Consider the following 21711-nt stretch of genomic DNA (forward strand, 5'->3'; position numbering starts at 1 on the left):
CTTCATGAGTAAAAGTTGTGCATATATATGAAGTTATAGGATTTTATTTTTATCTTGTCATACACACTCATCTATTTCCTTCTCTTATTTGTACCTTCCCATGTGCACTCATTTATTTGATTATCTTATTCTGAGATCCATACTGAATAGAAGGCTAGACTGAAAAATGCAGCTAAATGCATCCAGCCCAAAAAGTGGTCCCTTGCTCCAAGCCAAGTGACAAGAGCAGTGACATTGACTCTGCTCGGGACTAGAGAACATGACGACCATGCCCACGTGACACAGCGTTTGACCCTGGGTCCTTAAGACAATATAATCATTTTCTCTGTGTGTGAAGGTGTAGAAAGTGCTGTCCAAAGCATCCAAGGCAATGCAAGAGCCTGTTCCATTGCCACTCCGAGTGCTGCTCTTGCAGTGTGAACCTAATGGGCAGTGTCGCACGGCTGCTGCCACAGCATGGGAAAGTGCTCGAGGATGGCCAAGGATGGAAAGCCAGGACAAAAAGGGGACAGCAGGAGCCAAACCTGGTGTAGTCTCGCTCACACTGCTTCTTGGGAGGGTGTCTGGACTAAATCATTTCCAGAACGGCGTACAGGTATTGTTTCAAAGGGAACAAATCTGTTTGCTCCAAAAAAGAGCTACAGAATGAATTATCATGACTGCAGAGTGGACAATGTGGAACCAAGACCTGTGAGTGAAAACAGGGCAGACGCACCCAAAGAGCTGCTCAGCATCTAAGGTAGGAGTCAGACGGAAGGGAGGCTTTTAAGTCCAAATTTGCAATACGGCTCTCCTCCTGTAACTGAAACAGCTATTTCTTGGCCTGGGATACGCCCAAATTCATTTAGTTCGTCCCTTTGTACCTGAAGCCTTTGGACACCCACTACTGCAGTTCTTCCACCAGTGTCCCATGCTCAGCGGCTCAAGCGCTTGAGCCTGCCCAGGACCAGGAGACACACATGGGGCTGCGTGTGATCTGCCCTGTCAGGGCACTCCTTGATGCCAACCAGCTTGGGCTTTCAATGGAGCAGACTCTGCCAACTAGGTCAGAGTAATGTGGTTCTGCCCACGTTTGCTGGACACCGTAGCAGTCAGAGCTCTCATCAAGGAACTGGGAAACCAAATTCCTTGCTCTGAAGGAGCTCAAGATGGTGTCTCTTTGCTTTTGCCGGTGTACAGACACTATAGACGCTGCAGCTACATCTACATAAATACATTGAACAGTTCTAGGGCACCACATCTCATTGCTCTGTATTGTGAAATTGTTATGACAGCATTAGCTTGGGCTACCTAACATTCCGGCTGGCCTCAGTGCATGAGAGGGGTCGTGGGCACCTTTCATTTGCTGGTAAAAATCTAACCCAGAATGTTGTGTACTGTGCCTTTGTGTGATTAGGCATTCGGGGTTTTTTATTTATCTCATTAAGACACTCCTTCTCCATATTTTACCTGCTCAAAAACAAGGTCAGAAGGAATTGTCCTAGTGGTGTGGCTGTTGGGTAGGTGAGTTTTGTCCTTTAGTTAGGTTCCAGTAAGGGTCAAAATGATGTAGCCATGGTTAATAGCTGAGGGTAATGAGAGAATTTATTTGTGGCTGTGTGAGACTGTGAAAAAGACACCAGGGCAGGTTAGTTGCAGTTGAATGAGTATAGGCGTGGTCAGTCCATGAGGAGAAGAACAGCTTAATGCAGAAGTCTGCAATTAATCATTTTAAAATATAAAATAGCAATGACTAACACTGACAGAACATCCTTCCAGGCTGTAGTCGATATTGTGGCAATCCATCCTCCAGACCTCCTGGCCACAGACCAGCTTCTTTCTTCATCAGCCACAAGGCAGAACTATTGCTTCCCAGCCCCCCAGCCCACAGGCATCATGTCGTTAAACACAATTCTGCATGTAAAATTAAGAAAAATAATTCAAGCGTCATCCAACAAAATGCAGGGGGGTGCTAAAGGGAATTCTAAAGGCCTTGTAAGGCACAAAACTATTAAGGGCTAAGACTTAATAATGACCTTGTCATGTCCTTATGGCAGATAATAGCCTAAGATATGTGGCATTTCTTGTATTCTTAACAGGATCCAGTTTCCAAGCATTTTCAAATAAACACGTGACTGCTGATTTTACTTGTTTGTTAAACCCCCTTATAAATCAGATGAGACATTCAGGCAATTTCCTTCGTACCTGGAGTATGCTGTATTCCTTTTTTAACTTAGAAATATTGAGCCGGGTTTTCACAAAAAATAAGGTGTGCCTGGGTGACCTGGGGAGGCGTACATGATAAACCAGAGATACCTGCTCTAACATACTGCTTGTGCAGTACTACGCACTGATGGGTGATTCCTTCTTGCTGTCCACCATGCCTCTCCTCAGGCTCTCTCTGACAAAGTTGCAAGGACAGCCTGTTCCCATCTGCCACTCAGCTCAGATCTGGCCCCTTTTCAAAACCAGTCTGGACTTACTGGGAGCATGCCCATAGTGCTAAAGACTGCGTCTTCCTCTTCCTCCAGTTTGTACCACAAGTTTTTAGTAGGTTTTCATCATCAATCCTTATTTCTGAGAACAATGAAAATGGAAAGAGTTGATCTGCTCAGAGTTTACAAAAAGAAAGTGTTGCTAATTTTAAACTCACAGTAAAAGGCTACCAAGATGTATTTATTGATCACATTACAAGCATAAACTGCAAACTACAGGCATTAAATTAGGAAGTTTTACTAAGCATACTACTGCAAGGGATTATGAACACGGAAACAAATGTTCAATGCATTGCAGACAAACTCTTATTAAACAAATTCACTCAATCCATTTCTCTTCTATACCTTCCATTTTATATAGAGGACAACATATTGTGTGGTTGCTATGGATATTTAATCAAAAGTTTAGCAAAAAAGTCTAATACCCCTGTCCAAGTACCCTCTTTTTTTGCAACTTCTCTACCTTCCTGTCACTTCTCTGCAGTGTGACTGTGCTGCCAACCAGCTCATCTTCCTCTGCATGCCTAATAGTGATAGCTCCGTTTGGAAGAAACACTCCTACAACTGAGAGCCACAAAATCAGAAGAAAACTATTTTCCTTATTATTATTGTTGTTGTTACTCTTCTTCTGCTGCTATCTCTGATGTCCAAGTGAAACTGCCAGGGGTTTTTGAAGAGAATTTAATGCCTGAAGACCAGAAAATTGCCATGGGCAACAGGAGAACAGCTCTGGGGATCATCTTGCATGGATGGTTTGAACAGAGCAGAGGTTGTTTCTGTTGAGTTTCCTGGAGAAACAAGAAGCACATTGATGCGGTGTTAAACACACCTGTAGCACCATGGGTGTGAATAAGGCAGCAATCAAATGAAGATAGAGAGTTTTAATTCTATTGCTGGGGTAACAAAGGCAGCCATTAAAATGGGAAGCAATGCTACAAAACATAAACCAAACCACTTCAGTCTAATCCTTCAAACAAGTATAGTCTCAAGGACTGGTCTCTAAGCAATTCCCAGAGGTTTTAGCTAGAGTTGCAGGCCTCCACCCTCAAGGGTACATGTAAAGAGGCTGCTAAGAGGCTCTGTTTGTCCATTACATAAAGAGTTGTGTAACCAACCCAAATGTCTTTCAAGCGGACTGAAGCTCTGTGTAGAGAAAATTACATTATCCGATATTTTTAAATGGATTCTTGAGCTCCAGAGTATTTGAACGAGAAAATCTCCGCTGTACATTTAATTGAGAGAGATGGATGCAAGTACCAGTGTTTACATTTTGCAGCATTAAAAGGACATACAACTGAAGCGTCGGGGAAGTTGCCTTTGCTCACTGAAATTCAGCTTCAGACACAGAAGCATTAAGAGGAATCAAGCTTTTTATAATTCGTCAGCAAGCCAAAGACTCTTTTCAGTAGAAATTGGACCATCGTGTGCTGTAGGCAGCCCAAACTGCATGTCCCCTGCCTACTCACTTCTTCACGTTAAGTGATTTAACTACGGTCAGCACAACCTGCAGGTTTTTTTCCTGTTTGCTGTGGCCTTCTCACACACAAATTGTTATAGAACCCTTACGCAGAACTAGATCTTCAACTTATCGAAGCCAGCTGATTTTTTGTAAGTAGCATTTGTTCAAATGTTCTCATTACACACTAGTCCAGATACCAGCAGCGTCTAAGGGAGGGATGTAAAGGATACAGACCTCCAAGCACCCATCATTCAGAGCAACCACTCATGGTTTTGATTTTATACGCATTCATTCGCAAAAGCAACCCGCTAGTTTCAACAGTTTATTAAACAGTTGTTTCATAGACACAGCAGTAACATAATCCAGATCGACATCTATGAAGCAAACCCATTCCATTACCATCTACAGAAAACTTTACAGATACTTGACCGATTTGTTTAAACCCAGACAGTTTACAAGACACATCCAAACCCCACAGAGCATTACTAGGCACAGATCATAATTCAAATACGGCATTTCGTACAAGGTAATAATAAAGCAGAAAACTTTTCAACACATTGCCTCCGTGCCAAGCCTGTCTGCACTGAGGAGGTTGGAGTATAACAGTCTGGAGCTGCTTTATGTTACGTTCCTGCATTTTTCTGAAATACGTACATTTTCTCCAAAGCTTAAACGTGTACAGCACTTGGACAGTTTTTCACATTTTAGAGTCAAACTTCCCATGAGTTTACAGAACCAAGGACATGTTCAGGGACAGCACTAATGGAGACCAATTTCTTCTGGTGACTACCTTCCAAAGTAACTGTTGAGGTTTTTTCCCCAAATGTACACAATTTAATCCTGCAGTGAGAGAGGGAAGAAGAGAGTGGGAAGAGATTTCTCTTTCTTGGAAATGAACTCCAGCCTTTATTTTCAGAAGAAAGAACTAGCTCCTCTGCATGAGGCCCTGCCTTCTCCACTCTTTAAGACCAGTAATCTGACTGGCTCGCACTACGCCTTTTCACAAAGCGCAACCACTAGTGCTTTCCCAGACAAAGGTACACACTGTGGAGCAAAAAACGCAAGCAGTTCCATAGCAAACCATGGCATTACAACAGCTTCAGAAGGTCACCTCTGCTAATACGCCACTCTCACACATTGGTATATTCCTGCAAACAGTTAGGCACATTTACACAATTTACACAGTCTGTGTTCAGACAAATTAGGGTGTGTTGTCCACTCTCCATAGACTACAAGTTATGAAACTGTGCAGCTTTCAGAGAGTGGATCTATACCTGTAGTGACTAGAAACTCAACGTTAGCCACCCAATTGTCCATGTTACAGAAACGCTTCTATTTTGGCTGTTGCAAACCCCCCTGAAATGTCCATAACTTGCAGCCAGTCAAATTCTTCTGTGAAAATTGTGTCAGTCTCCAACACAAAATTATCGAAAGGTCTGAGAAACAGTAAACAGCTCCTGAAGTGCTGTTTCTTTGTGTCTTGAAGATGAGCAATAGTGCAACATTATGTGGAGGGGCTCCCCTTCTATCTTCCCAAACTGGGAACTACTCTTTACGGGATACTATGGAAATATACACACATCTTAAAGTTGAAACCAATACTATAAATTATTAAAAGTTAAGTTTTGTTCACATCACAACAGTTATCCAGTTATCCATCACCACAAAAGATTTAAAAATATGAAGCAATGGGGTTTTTTGTTGGTGGTAGTGGGGGTTTTTTAAGTCTTTGACAAGAATATACACATACCTTAATGAGCTGGGCCAGGGGAGTAGGTGCAGAAGAGTCCTCAATCTGTTCACAAAAAATTAAACACATATTCAAGTTGTACAATCAAAACATAGCAAAAGTTAACCTCTACCGTAGTCTGAAAGTCTGCACTACATCCTCCGAGTGTCACGGAAAGAGACATTTCCAACCTAATGTAATTGCATTTGTTCAAAACAGAGTCCACACCTATGACAGCTTCAGAGGGCCTACCTACGTGGTTCATGAGAAGCAGCTGAACTCGGTGCACTGGGTTTTAGATATTTGCGTTTGCAGACAAACTATGAAACTAAACCACTTCATCGGATAAAGTGGAAAGAACAAATGCAGAGCTTCAGAATACCACTTCAGGGAGCAACAACATTAAAATTCACGGCAATCTCTTAGAGACGTTTATGTACTCAGAGGGGGCCAAACAATATCACTTCAGTCATACAGCTTTAGGAACAAATACCCAAGTATTTCAGGACACGGAAAGGAATCTTTTGGCTGCACAGAACTGTCCTCAAAACGTATGGGATACGTTGATTTGGGGATTTGTTGGAACCGCCAAGTCAAAAGTAAGAAACGGTACCAAGCGGAACAGCAATGGTTTCTCAGGGCATTTTGATAACATCTTCCCAAACTGTTAGGCAAAGACAGTATTTAAAAACAAAAGTTAAGTGATACATTGTGAAAATGGCAAAAAATACACTCCAAACAATTTTAATTGCAAGAAACAAAGAACACACAACAGCCTATACAAACTCACATATTACTAGCTCTAGACAGATGGATGTAGAACATGGCACCAATTCAATTGTGCAAACCTTGAACCTACATGATCTAGAAACGAACCTACGTTATCTGTACAACACAAAGTCATTCAGGAAATCTTCCAGCATATTCAATATGGAACACAATGCATCTCTAGGCACAAATACCAATATTCACATTAGAACTGGGCAAATGATGGCATGACTGTTTTCACTGTGCTGTGAAACAAATACATTGTCTCTACCACATATACTATATCTGCAAAACAGATTAAGTTAATGTTTGGGAGATTACTACACGGCTACATTGTTTAGAATTAAGTGCAATCTGTAGAAAGAAGTGTGAGATTGTGTTTTTACATACTGCTTTTGATGTTCCACTCGCTGGCTTGGTTCGAGTTCTAGAAGAAGAAAGAAAGGTGATGAGAACTTAGAACAAAGCACTTGTACCCAACCAAAAGCAGTGAAAACAGATTATAAAACCTAAACATCAAAACATTATGTTCTGATAGTCTAGTGAATGTGGAAATTTATTTGTGTACATAAATATCTGTTCTCTCTTGGCACATTCGATACAACTAAAAAAAACCCCCAACCAAATCCCATTTCTAGTTTGTCAGCAATTACTCTAAGACTTACAGCTCTAGAACACAACAGTGCCAGAGGAAGTCCTCAGATATTTTGTCTCTCCTATGTAAGTATCAAAACGATGAAGTCTGTGCTACAGCTTTGTGCTCTTAAATAACCAAATAGCGACTCTTGCTCTTTCCTCTGTAGCCAGTTTGCAAAAGAGCCAGATTTGAGGCATAAGAATACCTGCCATATCCCACCCCGCCTCCCACAAATGCAAGACACAGTCAAACACTGACAATCAAACTCTTCTGAGAGGGGAACGTGCGTATCTCTCTACCATAAAAGCAATAGAAAGAAGAAAGATACACTCCGAATGCCTCTGTAAACCAATCTCCATACAAAAAGCTAATACACTGCAACCCCTCACAGACTACAATGCTTTATGGGTACTTACGTAACTCGTGTTTTGCTGGTAGCTTTAACTCCTCTAACAGGGACTCTTCTAACAATTACCGAGGAGTTCTTAGGAATCAGGGCGTTATCATCTGTGTATTCTGAAAACAACACCAATACAGACGAAAACATTAGTCAGTTTGTAAGAATGTAGATTAAGATGTAATTACAGAGCACTTCAGAGAACCCCTTTACAGACATAATAACAAAATGTTATACGTAACATGGCACTTCTGTCGTCTCAACACACCAACAGTGCCTTTCAACAAGTCGTCAGGTTTGAGAATCAAACAGCAGCAGCAAAACCTTTTCCATTCTTTCCAAACAGTTTGGATGCCAGCAGGAAAATAGTCCCAGAGGTCTCTAAAGGAGAGCCTGCTAATGCATGAGGTTCTTTCCCGACCTAGCTTAAGTTGCTTTTGCTTCTGTTAGGCTACAAACCCGAGAGATCTTTGGAGAGGAACAAACCACAGCAAAGTCTCACCTGCATAAACCAGATTCTAAAGTGTAACCAGCTTGCCCTGCAACAAAGCAGGCACTCGGCTAAAGCATGAAAACTCTGCGCCGTTGCTTTCCGAGCTGTTCACTAAAAATGATTCCCCTGTGCTGCGAGTGCTGGGGACTGACAGAACGCAGAAGAGAGCCGCCAGCTCTCTGTTTCTCGGGGCTTCATCCATCGACAGCCACACTGTCAGCTGCTCAGTGCTGTACATGCGAATGCAAACGGAACTGGCAGTGCTGGAATACGGATCACAGAAGCCTGAGGGGTTTTTTGAGCTTGCTTTCACATGTAGGGCAGAACTGGCTCAGACTAAAGTGGCATCTCCTCTCTTAAGCTAATCATCTTGATTGAATAAGCCAAAGGGACATGAATTCTTTCAAATCACTTTTTGCAGAGCAGAGAGACTCAAATGAAATTAATTACGAAGACAATTCTTCTGAAAAACCTTTTGAAAGCAGTGTGTGCCTGAAGGTCTCCATGCTTTGCCTTGGCTTACACCCTGTTCGAGCTTTGAAGAGGAGGAGCTACCTGAGACACTTTGACTGAATAAGCCTCAAATGTAAAGATCTCTCCATGAGTGTGTCTCAAATGTAAAGACGTCTCCATGAGACGTTTTTATATTGTACTTACACAAGCTGGATATGACTAAACATTTTAAAGCACCATCAGTAGCCATTCCCTGTAATCTGCCTACAGTTTGAACTGTTAAAAGCCCTTGCCTTTGGAGGCCGAATCAGAACGATGGCCCGAAAGCCAAAGATGCTGTGAAGGTACTACTAATGACAGAACCCAAAGCTTTTACAGAGGTCGTACCCTGAAACCAACGCCTAGAGCTCTGCTCAAAGGGAGAATCTCACCATGACACAGCCACCTGTCAGGAAAGGCCTGAGATGGGACTTTCTGATGTCGGAGGAGCTCAAACAGCACTGAGGCCCAGGCAAGCAACTGGGAGATGAGCGGCAGCTCTGGAAGCCCAAAGCAGCTGTTTCCACCTGCTGAACGGAGTCATACAGAGTGTTCTTTCTGGTCCTGATCACAAACCACGGGACGGAGATTTCAGAGGCACAGGATAAGCAACAGTGGCTCTACAAAAAGGCAGGAGTTTGCTACGCCTGTGCCCAGCTGAGGGTTGTGGTAGGTCTGCAGAGGATTGCAGGTGGCAGCACCTCTCCTCGAGGGAGGCTGTGTATATGAGGACAGCAACCAGTGCACTTATTTGCCAACTCTGCAAGCCTGCCGAGGTCAGCTGGAACATGCACAACAGGTGTATGATGCAAAAAGAGGAATGGGTCCTCTTTTCGTATTTTATGACAATTCATTGACCATTAGAAGAGAAGCATTGACATCTGCCTTCTGAATGGACTGTCCTTGCATGCAGCTATATATAGATAGAGAGAGAGGCTTGTTTTCAATCTGCTTGTGAGGTGCACAGGGAGGAGATCTCCAGCCATCTAATACCAGACCAACAGAAAAATGAATTCCCCTTAAAAGTCAATCAGTATGCATTTAAATGGATCAACTGAAAACTGAGGAGTGACAATAACCTGGTGAAGTAAAGGCTTCATTTGCACAGGACACTTATCACGGCACATATTGGTATGTGGGACTTGAAGTATCTCATTTGCTTGGTCACCGAGGCAGAGAATTTGTGGAAGAGGGTTTACAAACAGCGGAGTACGCTGCAGTCAGTTCTGTGAAGGGACCTGACACCTATTGGCTTTCATACGTTTATTTTTCCTTTGCCTCAATTAATTGAGTTCATTTTGGTGATGAAATCTGTGTCAATGGTGAAATCTGGTGAAGTCAAACAATGTAGACTTAAAAGTTAACTTTTTTGTTTTTAAATAGGAAAGGACTGAAGCTGGAGCGTTATTCCTGCAGTCCCTGGAAATTTCTGTTTGCTCGCTTCGAATTTAACAGCTGCCAGCATAGTCTAACAGCTCTGGGACAAAACTGGCATCTGCCAGCAGGAGCCTGTTCCCCACAGGCAGCAACATCCCGCGTAGCTGCGGGGCCTTGGCAGCTACCAGGAGCTGCGAAGCAGTGTCACTCTGCCTCGCCACGACTCCACATCTGCAGATTGAGCAGTGACATCACGCTGTCCCTTCCCACCCCAGTGAACCACTGGCGCCGCTTGTCCTCCCGGTTCCCCACACGCTGGTGGGACGGGCCCCAGACTGACTCATGCCCCGTGGGGACAAGCCACAGAGAGCAGAGTGTGGCTCCCGCAGGCCACGGCCGTCGCCAGCCAGGCAGTGCCTGAGGCCTCGTGCCCGCCGCCCCCACGCACCTTCCTTGGTCTGGGCGTTGGCGATCCGCAGGTCGCAGGTGGCCGCCTTCAGCTTCTGGCGGCCCATCATCTGGCACTTGAGGTCGCCCAGGGAGATGTGGAGGCCGCTGAAGGTGACCGTGTCGTAGCGCAGTTGGGAGGAGAACTGGTAATGGACGCACGGCATGGCTGGGCCCGGCGACGCCTGCTCCTGACAGCGTCTGCCGTGCACGGCAGGTGGTATCTGCCAGCCCCTGGCCCCCGCCCCTGCAACGCCTCCGGTCCGGGGCCCTCAGCGATGGAGCTGGGCTGCGGTGGCAGCGCCCACCCGGCTCCTCCTGGCAGCCCGGACCAGCAGATGGGTGATGGGGAGAGGGCCCGCGGCCCCGGCTCAGCCTCTGCTCCCTCTCTCGCGGGCAGCGCTCCCAGGCCCCACCGCTCGCTGGGGCGACTCGGGTGCTCCTGCCTCAGGGCTCCACCAAGGGGCTTCCTGGCCACCAGCAGCACAGACTGCGACTGCCACCGCCACTGCCACTGCAGCGTGTCACCGCAGACTGGCACGGCACTGCCGCGCCTACCCCGCGTGCATTACGGACCGGCGCATGGTGACAAAAGGCCCGTTGTCCTGTCACCCCCCGGGCCTGTCCCTGCCTGGTGTCCTGCCACCCCCTGGGCCTGTGGTGCCCCTCCTGTCACCCCCTGGCCCTTCACCGCCTGATGTCCTGTCATACCCCGGGCCTGTCACCGCCTGGTGTCCCTCCTGTCCCCCCCAGGCTGTCACCACCCGCTGTCCCCTCCTGCCAGCAGCCAGCCAGGGCAAGGCAGCCTGGGGGAGAGGCAGCGGGCTTTGCCGTGTGGCGCTCGGCTGCCAGTGCTGCCGGGCCGGTGAAGGGAGGGGACGTCTCCGGGTGCCTGAGAAAGGCCCGGCACCGCCTCCTGCCGCCGCCCCGCTCCCCGCTGATGGGGCAGCCCCTTGTTTCCCGGGCAGAGAGGGGCCGCCAGCCCTGCATGCGCTGGGAGGGGCCGGCGCCGGGACCGGGGCCGGGCGGGGCCGGGCGCTCTCAAGTGGCCGCCGCGGGGCCTTTCTCTGGGGCTCCCACCGACGATGCGAGGCCGGGTCCGGCCCCGCGCCCGCCCCGCGCCCGCCCCGCGCCCGCCCCGCGCCCTCTGATCCGCCCCCGCCGGGACACGCTGAGCCGCGGCGGCTCCAGCGGCGCGGGCCGGGGACCGAGAGCAGCGGCAGCGGTGGCGGTGGCGCTGTCCGTGGCCGTGGTGCTGGCGGCCCGGTGCGGCCGGCGCCGCGGGGACAGTGAGTCGGGGCTGGGGGCGCGGCCGAGGCGGGCGGCGGGGCCCGGGCGGCGGCGGCCCCGCGGCGGGAGGGGCCGAGGCGGGCGGCGCGGGGCGGCCCCGCCGCATTTTGACCCTTCGTAGCCGTGGGGGGGGCGGCTGCCGCGCCAGGCCGCACCGCGGGGCCGGCGGCTGGGGCGGCTTGGCCGGGGCCTGCGGCGCCGGGAGCGGGGCCCGCGGCCCTCCCGCGGGGAGCGGCTCGGGTCACCTTCGTCCCGGGGCCGGCGTGTTTGGCCCCAAACGGGGCCGCGCGGAGGGAAGGTCTGGGTGGCGGCTGCGGCGGGAGCTGGGACAGTGCCTGGCCAGGCTGCAGCTCCCCCCGGTTCGCCTGAGGATTGACCCTATGGCACCTCCTGAGCCTCCGGGACTCTCGCTTGAGCGGGCGCGGTACTGGCGACGGTCTGGCTGTGCCGCCCGGGGCCGGGGATCGGGGTGGGGAAGGGCACGGCCCCCCCCCGGCCCTGCTGCTGGGAAGGGGCTGAGCCGCGGTGCCCGACCCCGCTCTCCTGGGCCGCTTTCAGACCCGGCTCTAGTTACAGAAGGGTTTAGCGAGGCGTGGGGCTGGGGGGTTTGTCTTTAACTGCGGGAATGCTTCGAGGGAGCCGTTCAAATCCACAGGTGTTAAAGGGGGATGAAGCTCGGAGGTCGGGATTGGAGTTTGAACGGGGTCTGGTAAAGTACAAGACCCCGTAAAGGTATAAAGGTGTTGTGCTGGAGGTCACGAGCTTGCTAAATCCAGGCTGACATGAGTTTCAGCCTTACAAGCTGTTTTGATGGGTCACGTCAAATACGCTTGCTTAGCAAATTATTCTAGTTAGAGGTTTTTGAATGATGTTCACAAATGTTTTTTAATAAAAGGAAAGTATTTATCTAAAGAGAGCTGACTGGGTACGTAAATCACCTGTCCCACAGACAGCCCCATACCCCTGTCAGCTTTCCCTTCGCAGAGGCAATAGCAGGTTCCAGTGCAGACAGTGCAGTGACGGCTGGTTTTGAGCTGTGTCTGCTGTTCAGAGAATAAAGCAGGCTGTACCCTTAAGACAGCCCCTTTTTCCCAGCAATCGGACAAGTTACATATTTCAAAAATAGCCCAGTTTCTTCCTCATACATGTTTTTACGTTAGAAGCCTTGAGAGAGACCAGTGGTACGGTTTTGACTTGGGTGGGTAAGTTCCAGCTGTCAAAGCGTGTCCAAACCTGCCCCTTGCCAGCAGAGAAGTGGAAAGGGGAGTTGACAGACAGCACTAATAATAAATGCGTATACACCGCCGGTCCAACAGTTCCTAATCTGAAAACGTTATTATCACTACTACAGTGAAGCTTCTTATTTATTTATTTATGTATTTATTTATTTAAATCATGTTCGGCTTTTTTGGGTTGCAGGTGTGTTTACGATCTTAACTCCCTAATCTTTGCTGTACTGCTACGCGGTGGGAAAATAGGCTCGACAATTCATGGATGGAGAAACAGCAGCAATGCACAAGATGCCAAAACAAAGTCTGGGAGGCATGGCAGTATGCGTCGTGTTTTCTGTTTGTGTTTTGAACTAATGAGGAGAGCGTGATGGTACAGCAAACCGGGCTTCCTAGGCCAGACTGTGAGGTTATAGATGCCTTTGGCACTAAAGAAAGCGACCTCCGTGAGAGGTTTGCCCTCAGTTCAGCAGCGCGGTCTGGAGCAGTGAGAGAGAACAGGCAGCTGAGATGTTGTCGGAGGGGCTGGAGGTTTATAGACACTTTTGAGTCTGTATCTCAGTTTGCTTCACTGCTCAGATCTAAATGGCTGAGGTGGAAAACTGAAGTTTAAAAATGAACACTTCAAAATCAGATTTTTGAATGTTTATTAAACTATTGCTGCAGTAGGCTAGAAGCTGTCTCGCAGCTTCTACTAACAGCTTCTCCTAACCTGTCACTTGACAGGATGTTTTCCTCTCTCAGCAGTTATCCCAAGAAACACCAAAAGCCCTTTTTCCAGTTTCCTAACTACCACTTCTGAAAGTCAGCCTTACACAGAATTGCAAAGCTTTTGACTTGACCAAAATGAGTGTAATTTTTCTTAAATAATTTGCTTATTGAAGTGAAGTAGGCAGCGAACACTATAAAAATGCAGGATTAACTAATAGCTTAAATGGTTTGTGATCTTTCTGTGTAGTGCTGCATTATTCTGGTCTTTCTTGATTGTTAATGGGCCAGAGCTCTGAAGCAGCGAATCGTTGAGGTTTGGTATCCACATGGTTTACTATAAACAGGCTTAAGTTCCAGCTCGTCCCCTGGTTAGACTCAGTCTTGAAAACCAACCTCTGACATCAGATCTAGTTTCTTCATTCAGTACTTTAAGGCTGTTACCGAACTAGTTTGCTGAAGAGGCTTTGGTATCTTGGGATTTTGTTTGTTTGTTTGTTTCTAAAAAGCAAGCCTTGCAGCTTTTTTTCCTTGGGGATCTGATGAAACATGTCTGTAATGATGTTTTGGGTGTTTTTCAGTTACTCTGAATAGCTTGGTAACTAGGGATGGAGGAGTGTTTCCTCTCCTGCAGCGTAATGCTGTGCTGCTGACATGGAGCCTGTTTCTGCTGAAATTTGGGAATTTATGTTTAGTAGAGATTTTGCCAGTAGTTTGACCAGCAATAGCTTTGGGCCTATGACTGGAGAATCAGTTTGAGATTTTGCTTTTCCTGAAAGCTGATTTATGTGGGTTTTTTTGAGACCAGGTTGTCTGCATTATAATTGGCTGCTCAACTTTGCGCTCCTTCTTCTGGGATCAAACCTGCGTAGCCTTCATACTGAATTGTTGATTAATTCCCCTGCCCCTGCATCACACTATGAAGAGAAGTTGTGGAAAAACACTTAATTACTTTGCTTAAAACTGCTTCTTTTTGTCTTGGTAACAATAAATTTCTGGGGTGGCTTAAGCAGCTTCTGCATGAACAGAAGATACAAATTGCTGAAGAGAACTCAAAAGCATGAAAACCCTCCAACAAAAAAAGCGTATTTGCTTTCAGATACTCTTAACTCCTTACTCTTCTCCTTGATCCTTGAGGTGGTTGACAAAAGGAGCTCAGATACCGTGGTGGTATTCCTCACTTAAAAAGTAAACCGAAGTAGAAAATGAAAAATAAGTCTTAAGTGTCATTTTCTCTAACTGTGGAAAAATCTGTATAAACCCTTTTAATCTTTGTACATTTAGAATTATATTAGCCTTTTATTCAGTTGCTTGTTTCAGAAAAAAACCCCTAATTTGCTTTAAATGTCTCCTAAGTTTCTATTCCAGGCTAACGTTGGCATCTGCCGTTGCCTTCCGTGAAGAGGCCTTGTGCAGAAGCCCCCAGTACTGGAACCCCTTAAGCCCAGCAGACAATGCGCCAGTTTATTACGTTGCTGTTGCTCGGCTTTCAAAGCAGCAGAGTTTGAGTAACCCGGGTCACATCCTGGTGTGCCAGGATGCGTAGAACCTCCTGTTTGGTCTGTGCTGGCAGCACTAATGACAAATAACGTATTCTGCATGAGAGCTGGTGAAAAATACGAAAATATTTCTAAAATGCAAACAGCTGATGGACTGTGGCTGTGTACTTCCAGCTCTGGTAGATTGATATGATTATTTAACACTTCAAGATGCTTTGCTGTTTACTCCCAAGCTTCACTTGCCTCTTTTTAGCTGCGCTCCTGGAGCAGGGGTAGCTCTGTGGATTAAGGGGTTGTCTGGGGGCCAGCTTGTGGCCAATTTCTAGTGACTTACCTAGTTCTAGTCAAAATGATGAAAGACTCAGGTAATTATGCTTCGTGTATAGGTGCATTTTGTGGCCTTAAGCCACAAGAACAGCCTAGAGCTTTTACTCTCGAAGTATTTCTTAGTCTGTCGAGTTGAGCTGTATGTTTTGACCCTTCCTTAAGGTCAGCTGTGCACATTCAGATTACTCGAGGTAGTACTTTGTCCTCTGCTATGGCCGTTGGCCGTGGGTACCACCTCAGCTTGCTGTGTTTGGCCTGTGTGCTCAACAAGCAGTAAATAAGAAGCAAGCTGTTGGATTTTGCATTTCTCAGGTAGCTCTAGCTGCACCGGTGTCTTGTACATTGAATTTCAGTGTTTATTTGCCCTTCGGTTGTTTCTTCTTTCATGAAGAAACCACTGGCCTGCCCTGTCACACACTTGCTTCCTTGGAAATACCTATCTTAATTATCTAAAATGAAATATTTAGAGTACTTGAAGTGTTGCTCTCCCAGTTCTTTTAGCCCACGGTTGGGATGTGCAGCAAGACAGCTTTCTGCCTTACTTCCAGTTTGGCTGCAGTTTTTTATGGAGCAAAGAGGTTGCCGGTAGTTGGTCATCAGATTTCCTTTCCCAGTTTTAAAAAGTTGATCTTTGAGGCACTGTGTGCATTAATTTTTTCTTCCAGAAAGCAATTTATGAAACGACTTGGATATAGTGACAGAAAATCCCACTGGGCAATAACATTGCTTCAAATTCTATATTAGTGTTGCCAGATTTATTGATTTTTTTTATTCCAGTGGAGCAAATTTTTGAATAATCATTAAGATGTTTGCATAGAATTTATTTGTAACCCACACAGCAGTGGTCTGTGTAAAACCATGAGGAGTCAGACAATTGTCACTATTAAACATTTGTCTCTACCTCAGTTTGGTAAGGCCTGATTATTGCTGGGTGATTTCTTGAAGCTGTGGCATAGTAATTTTACAGTCAGTGAGCTTTACATACAGTGACAAAAAGAGCAAAGATCCTCTGCTTTTAATTCTTAGGGGGCAGGGAGACAGGGTTGGGCTGTCTCAGCTGTAGTCAAGAGAGAATCCCTCAAGTGGATGCAGTCTTAAAAAGATAATCATTAAAAAAGAATCCCCCTGAACAGGACAGGGGAGCGGTTGTTTTGCAGCGTTGTGTTGCCAAGCAGGTTTGCCTTTCCACAGGCTTCTCCCTTGAACATCAAGGTCCAGCTGTGTATTTCTATGAGGTTTGGTTTGAAAAGGGTTATCACCGGGGCTTTTGTTGTGCTCTACAGGCATGGGGCCCTGAATTTCTTTCTTGATTTCTTACCTGTGCTTAGAGTTTTAAAAAATATTCCCCTTTTTGCTCTCCGTCTTTTCGTTTTGCTGGTGCCTGGATTCATATTATTCTGTTTACCTTCTAATTTATGCTTCATGTAATTGTTCGCTTTGCCAGGTCTTTGGGTTACTGGTTGTACTAAATAAACTGTCCAGGTAGTCAAGGCAGGGAGATTCGCAACCTTGGGAAAATAATAACAAAAAAGCCCAAACTCCGAATCTGACCAGAATGCTTACGGCAAAAATTACTAGTGAGTAAATTACTCCTGTCAGCAAAGTCTGGGCAAGAGTGTAGGCTGTACTCGTGCATGTGTCCAGCTTTTTCTGCTCTCTTCCGCAGCACTACCGTTTCCTAGCCATTACTCTTTTCCTATCTTCCCCTCCCTGCATAACCATTCTAAATTACTTTCTCTGATCCACTGGCATTAATTGCACAACCTGAGATGAGGTAGGTGTGCTGCTGGCAATATCTAAAGAAAACAGACTCTGTTGCATAGACATCTCTTACTTTTGTAAACGCCAAATGACGTCTAAGAACTGGTGTTACAACTGCTGTTGTGATAGAGGTAACATCCAGAAACTCAAGATGGCAGAAAAAGTTATGAAATACCCCTTCAGTCTTATTTTGTAATCCTATACCAGGGAATGTTCCCCACAGTACATTTCTTAGCACTTGAAGCATGCTTTACTGAAAGGGACCTGGCTGTGAATTCTGAGTGTAGCCTTATATTCTTGTGCGGTTGGACAAAACTGTGTATTTAGATAACTAAAACAATTACCTTGTATTAAATAGATAAATAACATTGTTCTTTGCCTTCCAGTCTGCAGAAGAATGGACATCGCCAACATCTGACCCGGCTGAACATGCTTGAGAACTGCACTGTGATTGGGGGCCACTTGCAAATATTGCTGATGTTTAAAACCAAGCTGTCGGGGGAGGCAGCAGGTCTGCCACCAGCCTGATTGAAGAAGAATTTAGCCTTGATGAAATTCCAGTGTATCCATGAGGGGCCGGAAAGTCCCAAGAAGAGCTGAACAAGCAAGATAAGAGGAACTGTGAACTGAGAAACAGCACGAAGAAGCTGCAGTTTTGCACGTCTACACAAAGCACAAGGAAGAAAAAGAACTAGCCAATAGTAATGTTGAGAAACAACTTTATGACCCATAAAAAGAGCACATGGTATTGTAATGAGGATATATAAGAACAACGTGAATAATAAACTTTAGAGACATTGCTTGCACCAGTTTTTGTTGTCGTGTCTGTCTCTACCGTGACACCAAGCGTGAAGATTTGCATGAACTCAGCTTTCCTAAACTGACTATGATTACAGACTACTTGCTTCTTTTTGGCGTGTATGGCCTCGAAAGGTTAAAGGGACTTTTCCCCAACCTCACTGTGATTCAAGGAGCTCATCTGTTTTTTACCTCCGTGCTGGTCATTTTTGAGATGGTTCGCCTGAAGGAGATCTGCCTCTGTAACCTGATGAACATTACTCGAGGCTCTGTGTGGATGGAGAAGAACAATGAATTGTGTGACTTGTCCATGATCAACTGGTCAAGGATTTTAGATTCTGCAGAAGATAATTACATCGTGGCCAAGGATGACAAAGAAGAGTGTGGAGATGTGTGTCCAGGAGCTGTGGGAGGGAAGAGCAGCCGCCCACCTACTGTGATAACTGGCATTGTCATTGAACACTGCTGGACCCACGATCGCTGTCAGAGAGGTGAGTCTGGGGAGTGGTGTATGTCAGCTGTGTTTTTGCTGTCAGTTTTTAACCTGTCAGACCTGTGGGAGGGCTAATAGGTGCCTATTAACCTGCTACCTTTAAGCACAGCTTCCTAAAAGCAAGGCTCAAAATTAATGTGAGTTGGGTGAAGCAAGGACCTATGGGATGGGGCTGTTTTAGCAGTTCTTTCACCTGTGTGAATAATGTATCCAAGCATGTTGTCTTTGGTTTCTTTGGAAAGTTAGGGACTGCCTAAAGCTCACAAGTTTAACTGACTGTGAGTGTATCTGGTATCTTGTGTAATATTTAAAGTGGTATTAGTATCTCTGGTGGCGTTTGGGTAGGGAAATGCAAGTCCAGATTGCCTGAAAGGCTGCAGCAGGCAGAAACAGAGCGGGGGAGAAAAGTCTGGTGGAATAAACCCAACTCTGTACAGGTGCAGTTACGTTTTTACTGAAACATTACTGCTGTAAGAAGCTGTAAGGCCTGTGGATGAGTGAGCAACTTTTGCACAGCAAGAAGCTGGAAGCCAGGTCAGACCTGAAGGGAAAAGGAGAAGGAGGAGAGAGGACCTGGGGGGGGGTTGCCTGCAGCAGGAGTCCTGGGGAGGGTGAAATAACTGGACTTTGAGTCTGGGGTTTTGTTCGGGGGAGAAGGTGTGTTCAGAAATTTGGCTGCTGCTGCAACCCCTGAACTGCAGTTCTTAAACTGTATTAGCGTTGCTTTTAATTTCATACAGCTTTGTTTTTTCCAAACTTGGAACTGACCTTAAGTTTAGTTTTACTTACATATTTACTTTGATTGATGTTAAATCTGACTGACAGGGAGCAAAGTGAATTGAGGTAAACCTGACACATTTAGAGCTGTCTGTCTCTCTGGAGGTAGTGCATCCAAAAGAGGCAGCGTGTCCTAAGATGAAATGAGGAAACTTGTGGGCTGGAGAGAATTTCTTGCCAAGCTTTAAAGGCGACTCTCAGTGTTAAGTGCCAAATTTGAGAAGGAATTCCTACCGGTATGCATAAACTAATGAAATTACTGTGGTTTCCCCTCTGACACTCCTCACCCCAAAATCGTCTAGCTTCCTTTTAGAGAAGGTGGTTGTTTTTGTTGCCACAATAACAGGGTATGAGCAAGAAGATGCAAACGTGTATGTGTGTTTCTTTTTTAAAATGAAAAAGAAGGTTATAAGGCATTTTAGTTTGTAAACTCTTCTGGTATATGGTTCAGCAGCGCTGAAACCTGACTCCTTATACACTCGTGTTTTATGCTTTCCATATTTCATAACGTTAAAGATCTAACTGAAACTTTTTCTGTGGCTAGACCATTCATAATGTCCCTCGTCCGTGTGAATTTTCTGGGGCTGTGCTACAGCAGGCTGGAATACATGGTTTCTCTCTTTTCTATGACTGCCTATTTCCATGAAACCTGTAGGAATGAAATATTTTTACCACTGGGGCAGAAATCTCAGCTCCTGAGCCTCTCATACAAATTCAGCTAAATTTACTGGAGGGTACGCGTGCAGTATCACACGCTCTCTTAGCTTAGTTACCTAAGGAAGACAAGCTTGTAAGTCCATTTGACTTGAATTTGAAATTGAAATTTGAATTTGAAAATGATTTCTAGAGTAATTATATACAGATGCTCCCATCTGGTTTTCTGTGTTCCTTGTAGAAGATTTAGAGAAGCAATGCTCCTACATATTTGGGCTGTAGTTGGTGTGCATTTTCAAAACACTTAACAAGCCACACTTACCTTTGTTTTGCATGTAAAGATTTGTGCTATTATTTATTGGTAGCTGGTGCTCAGCAAGCTGCTCTCTGTATTATATTGTGCCTCGTGACACCTGCCTGGATGCCTCTCAAGTTATTCTAACAGCTTGAGTAGTCTTTTAGAGCTTTCAGAGTTTTTTGAGTAGTCTTTTGAATAGTCTTTAGATTTTCAACACACATGCACACTAGTAACTGTGGTGGAGATTAAGTGGCATTTATTTAGTGAACCTGTTCATCTCTGTTTGCTCTGTTCTCTTTTCTTGTGCCACCCATAACGTATCCTTAGCATGTGTAATTTTTTTCTCAAGATTATTAAGCGCTTGTGTGAAATGTACTTTGGCTTTCCTCAGCCTGAAGAGCCTCACAGCAACTCCCCGAACCGAGGGTACGAATGTCATGAAATCTTTCCTTCTGCATTTTTGTAGCTTATCTGGGAATCTTCAGCAGTTAATTCTGTGCTGAAGTTCCCATCTCTCTGGTTTTAAGTGTATTCTCCTCCTTTATGTTTGCTCTTTGGCTTTTAACCAATGCTGGAATGAAATGTAGCAATTTCAGTATCGTTTTCTTGGGGGAGGTTTGGTTTGGTGTGTTGTTTGTTTTAACGCAGGTTATTTGTACCCCTGGTTTGTTTTATAGAACTTGGTGTAGAATCTCCTGGTTGCTATTTTTTGTTTTGCATCTCTGGATGGGAAGTTGTTGCTGTCTAATCTGAGAGCGCTGCTGCCCTGGGACTGTGGGCCAGGATATTTTGTTTGCTGTTTTGTCTACCAGAAAAAATTCTTCAAAAATCTTAAAGAATATGTGAATAACAATAGTTTTGATGTTACAGAGTGTGTGTCAGTCTCACAGTTGCTGTGTCAAGTCGCTGGGACGTGGCAGGCTGTGGGTGAGGATCTGTTGCCCCTCGGGCCGTGCACCACCAGAGAGGACAGTGTTCCCCTGTCAGAACCAGTCCCACCCTCTTGATTTCAGGTCACCGCTCTCCTAAACCAAAGCCCCTCAGAGGCAGGGGCAGAAAGCTGACAAAGCCTCTCCCAGGGAGTAAACACCAGTTTGCCTCGGGAACTGCTTCTCTGCACGGTGCTGGGATGAGATCTGTTAACAGCCCCATTCTGCATATGTGTGTCTGTGTGTGTTCTCACAGCTCCCGTGGAAGTAGCTGGGCTCCTCTGAACGCCAAGGCACGGCCGGAGGAGGCAGGAGTCTGAGTGATGAAGCAGTGCTTCGAATGCTGTTTTCTGGGAGAGAAACAATCGGGCATCTACCAAGGAGCTCGTTGCCCTGATTCCTACTGCCATGGAACGTGCCAGCTGCTGAAACCAGCAGCAGAAAGGTCAGAGCTCTCTGCACCCTCTTGTTGAAAGTTCTGCACGATGACAGTGTCACAAATCCGCAGGCCATGTGTGCAGGGAAAAGCAGCTAGCAGGTCAGATGCGAGTGCTGCAGCACTGCTGCTGTCAGCAGCTGTTGAGCACGAGCAGCATGAGAAACGGGGGAGCTCAGGGGGTTATTCAGCCCGTTCCTTGGCAGGTCACTCCCTTCCACAGCAGGCTTCTTCACTGC

The 21711-nt window shown here is 46.1% G+C and overlaps 2 protein-coding genes across 2 annotated transcripts in view; one reads left to right on the forward strand and one right to left on the reverse strand.

Moving 5' to 3' along the window:
* Window positions 1–21711, forward strand: part of LOC141918751 (rab-like protein 2A) — a 180457-nt gene that overhangs the window by 25085 nt on the left and 133661 nt on the right.
* On the reverse strand, window positions 3092–10440 carry LOC141918439 (E3 ubiquitin-protein ligase RBBP6-like). The gene is made up of 5 exons (XM_074812949.1): window positions 10275–10440; window positions 7484–7583; window positions 6821–6857; window positions 5684–5728; window positions 3092–3262 (listed from the first exon to the last, which is right to left on the reverse strand). The coding sequence occupies exons 1-5, from the start codon at window positions 10438–10440 to the stop codon at window positions 3092–3094; spliced, it is 519 nt and encodes a 172-aa protein (XP_074669050.1).

The sequence above is a fragment of the Strix aluco genome, chromosome Z (assembly GCF_031877795.1).
Source record: "Strix aluco isolate bStrAlu1 chromosome Z, bStrAlu1.hap1, whole genome shotgun sequence".
Lineage (NCBI taxonomy): Eukaryota > Metazoa > Chordata > Aves > Strigiformes > Strigidae > Strix > Strix aluco.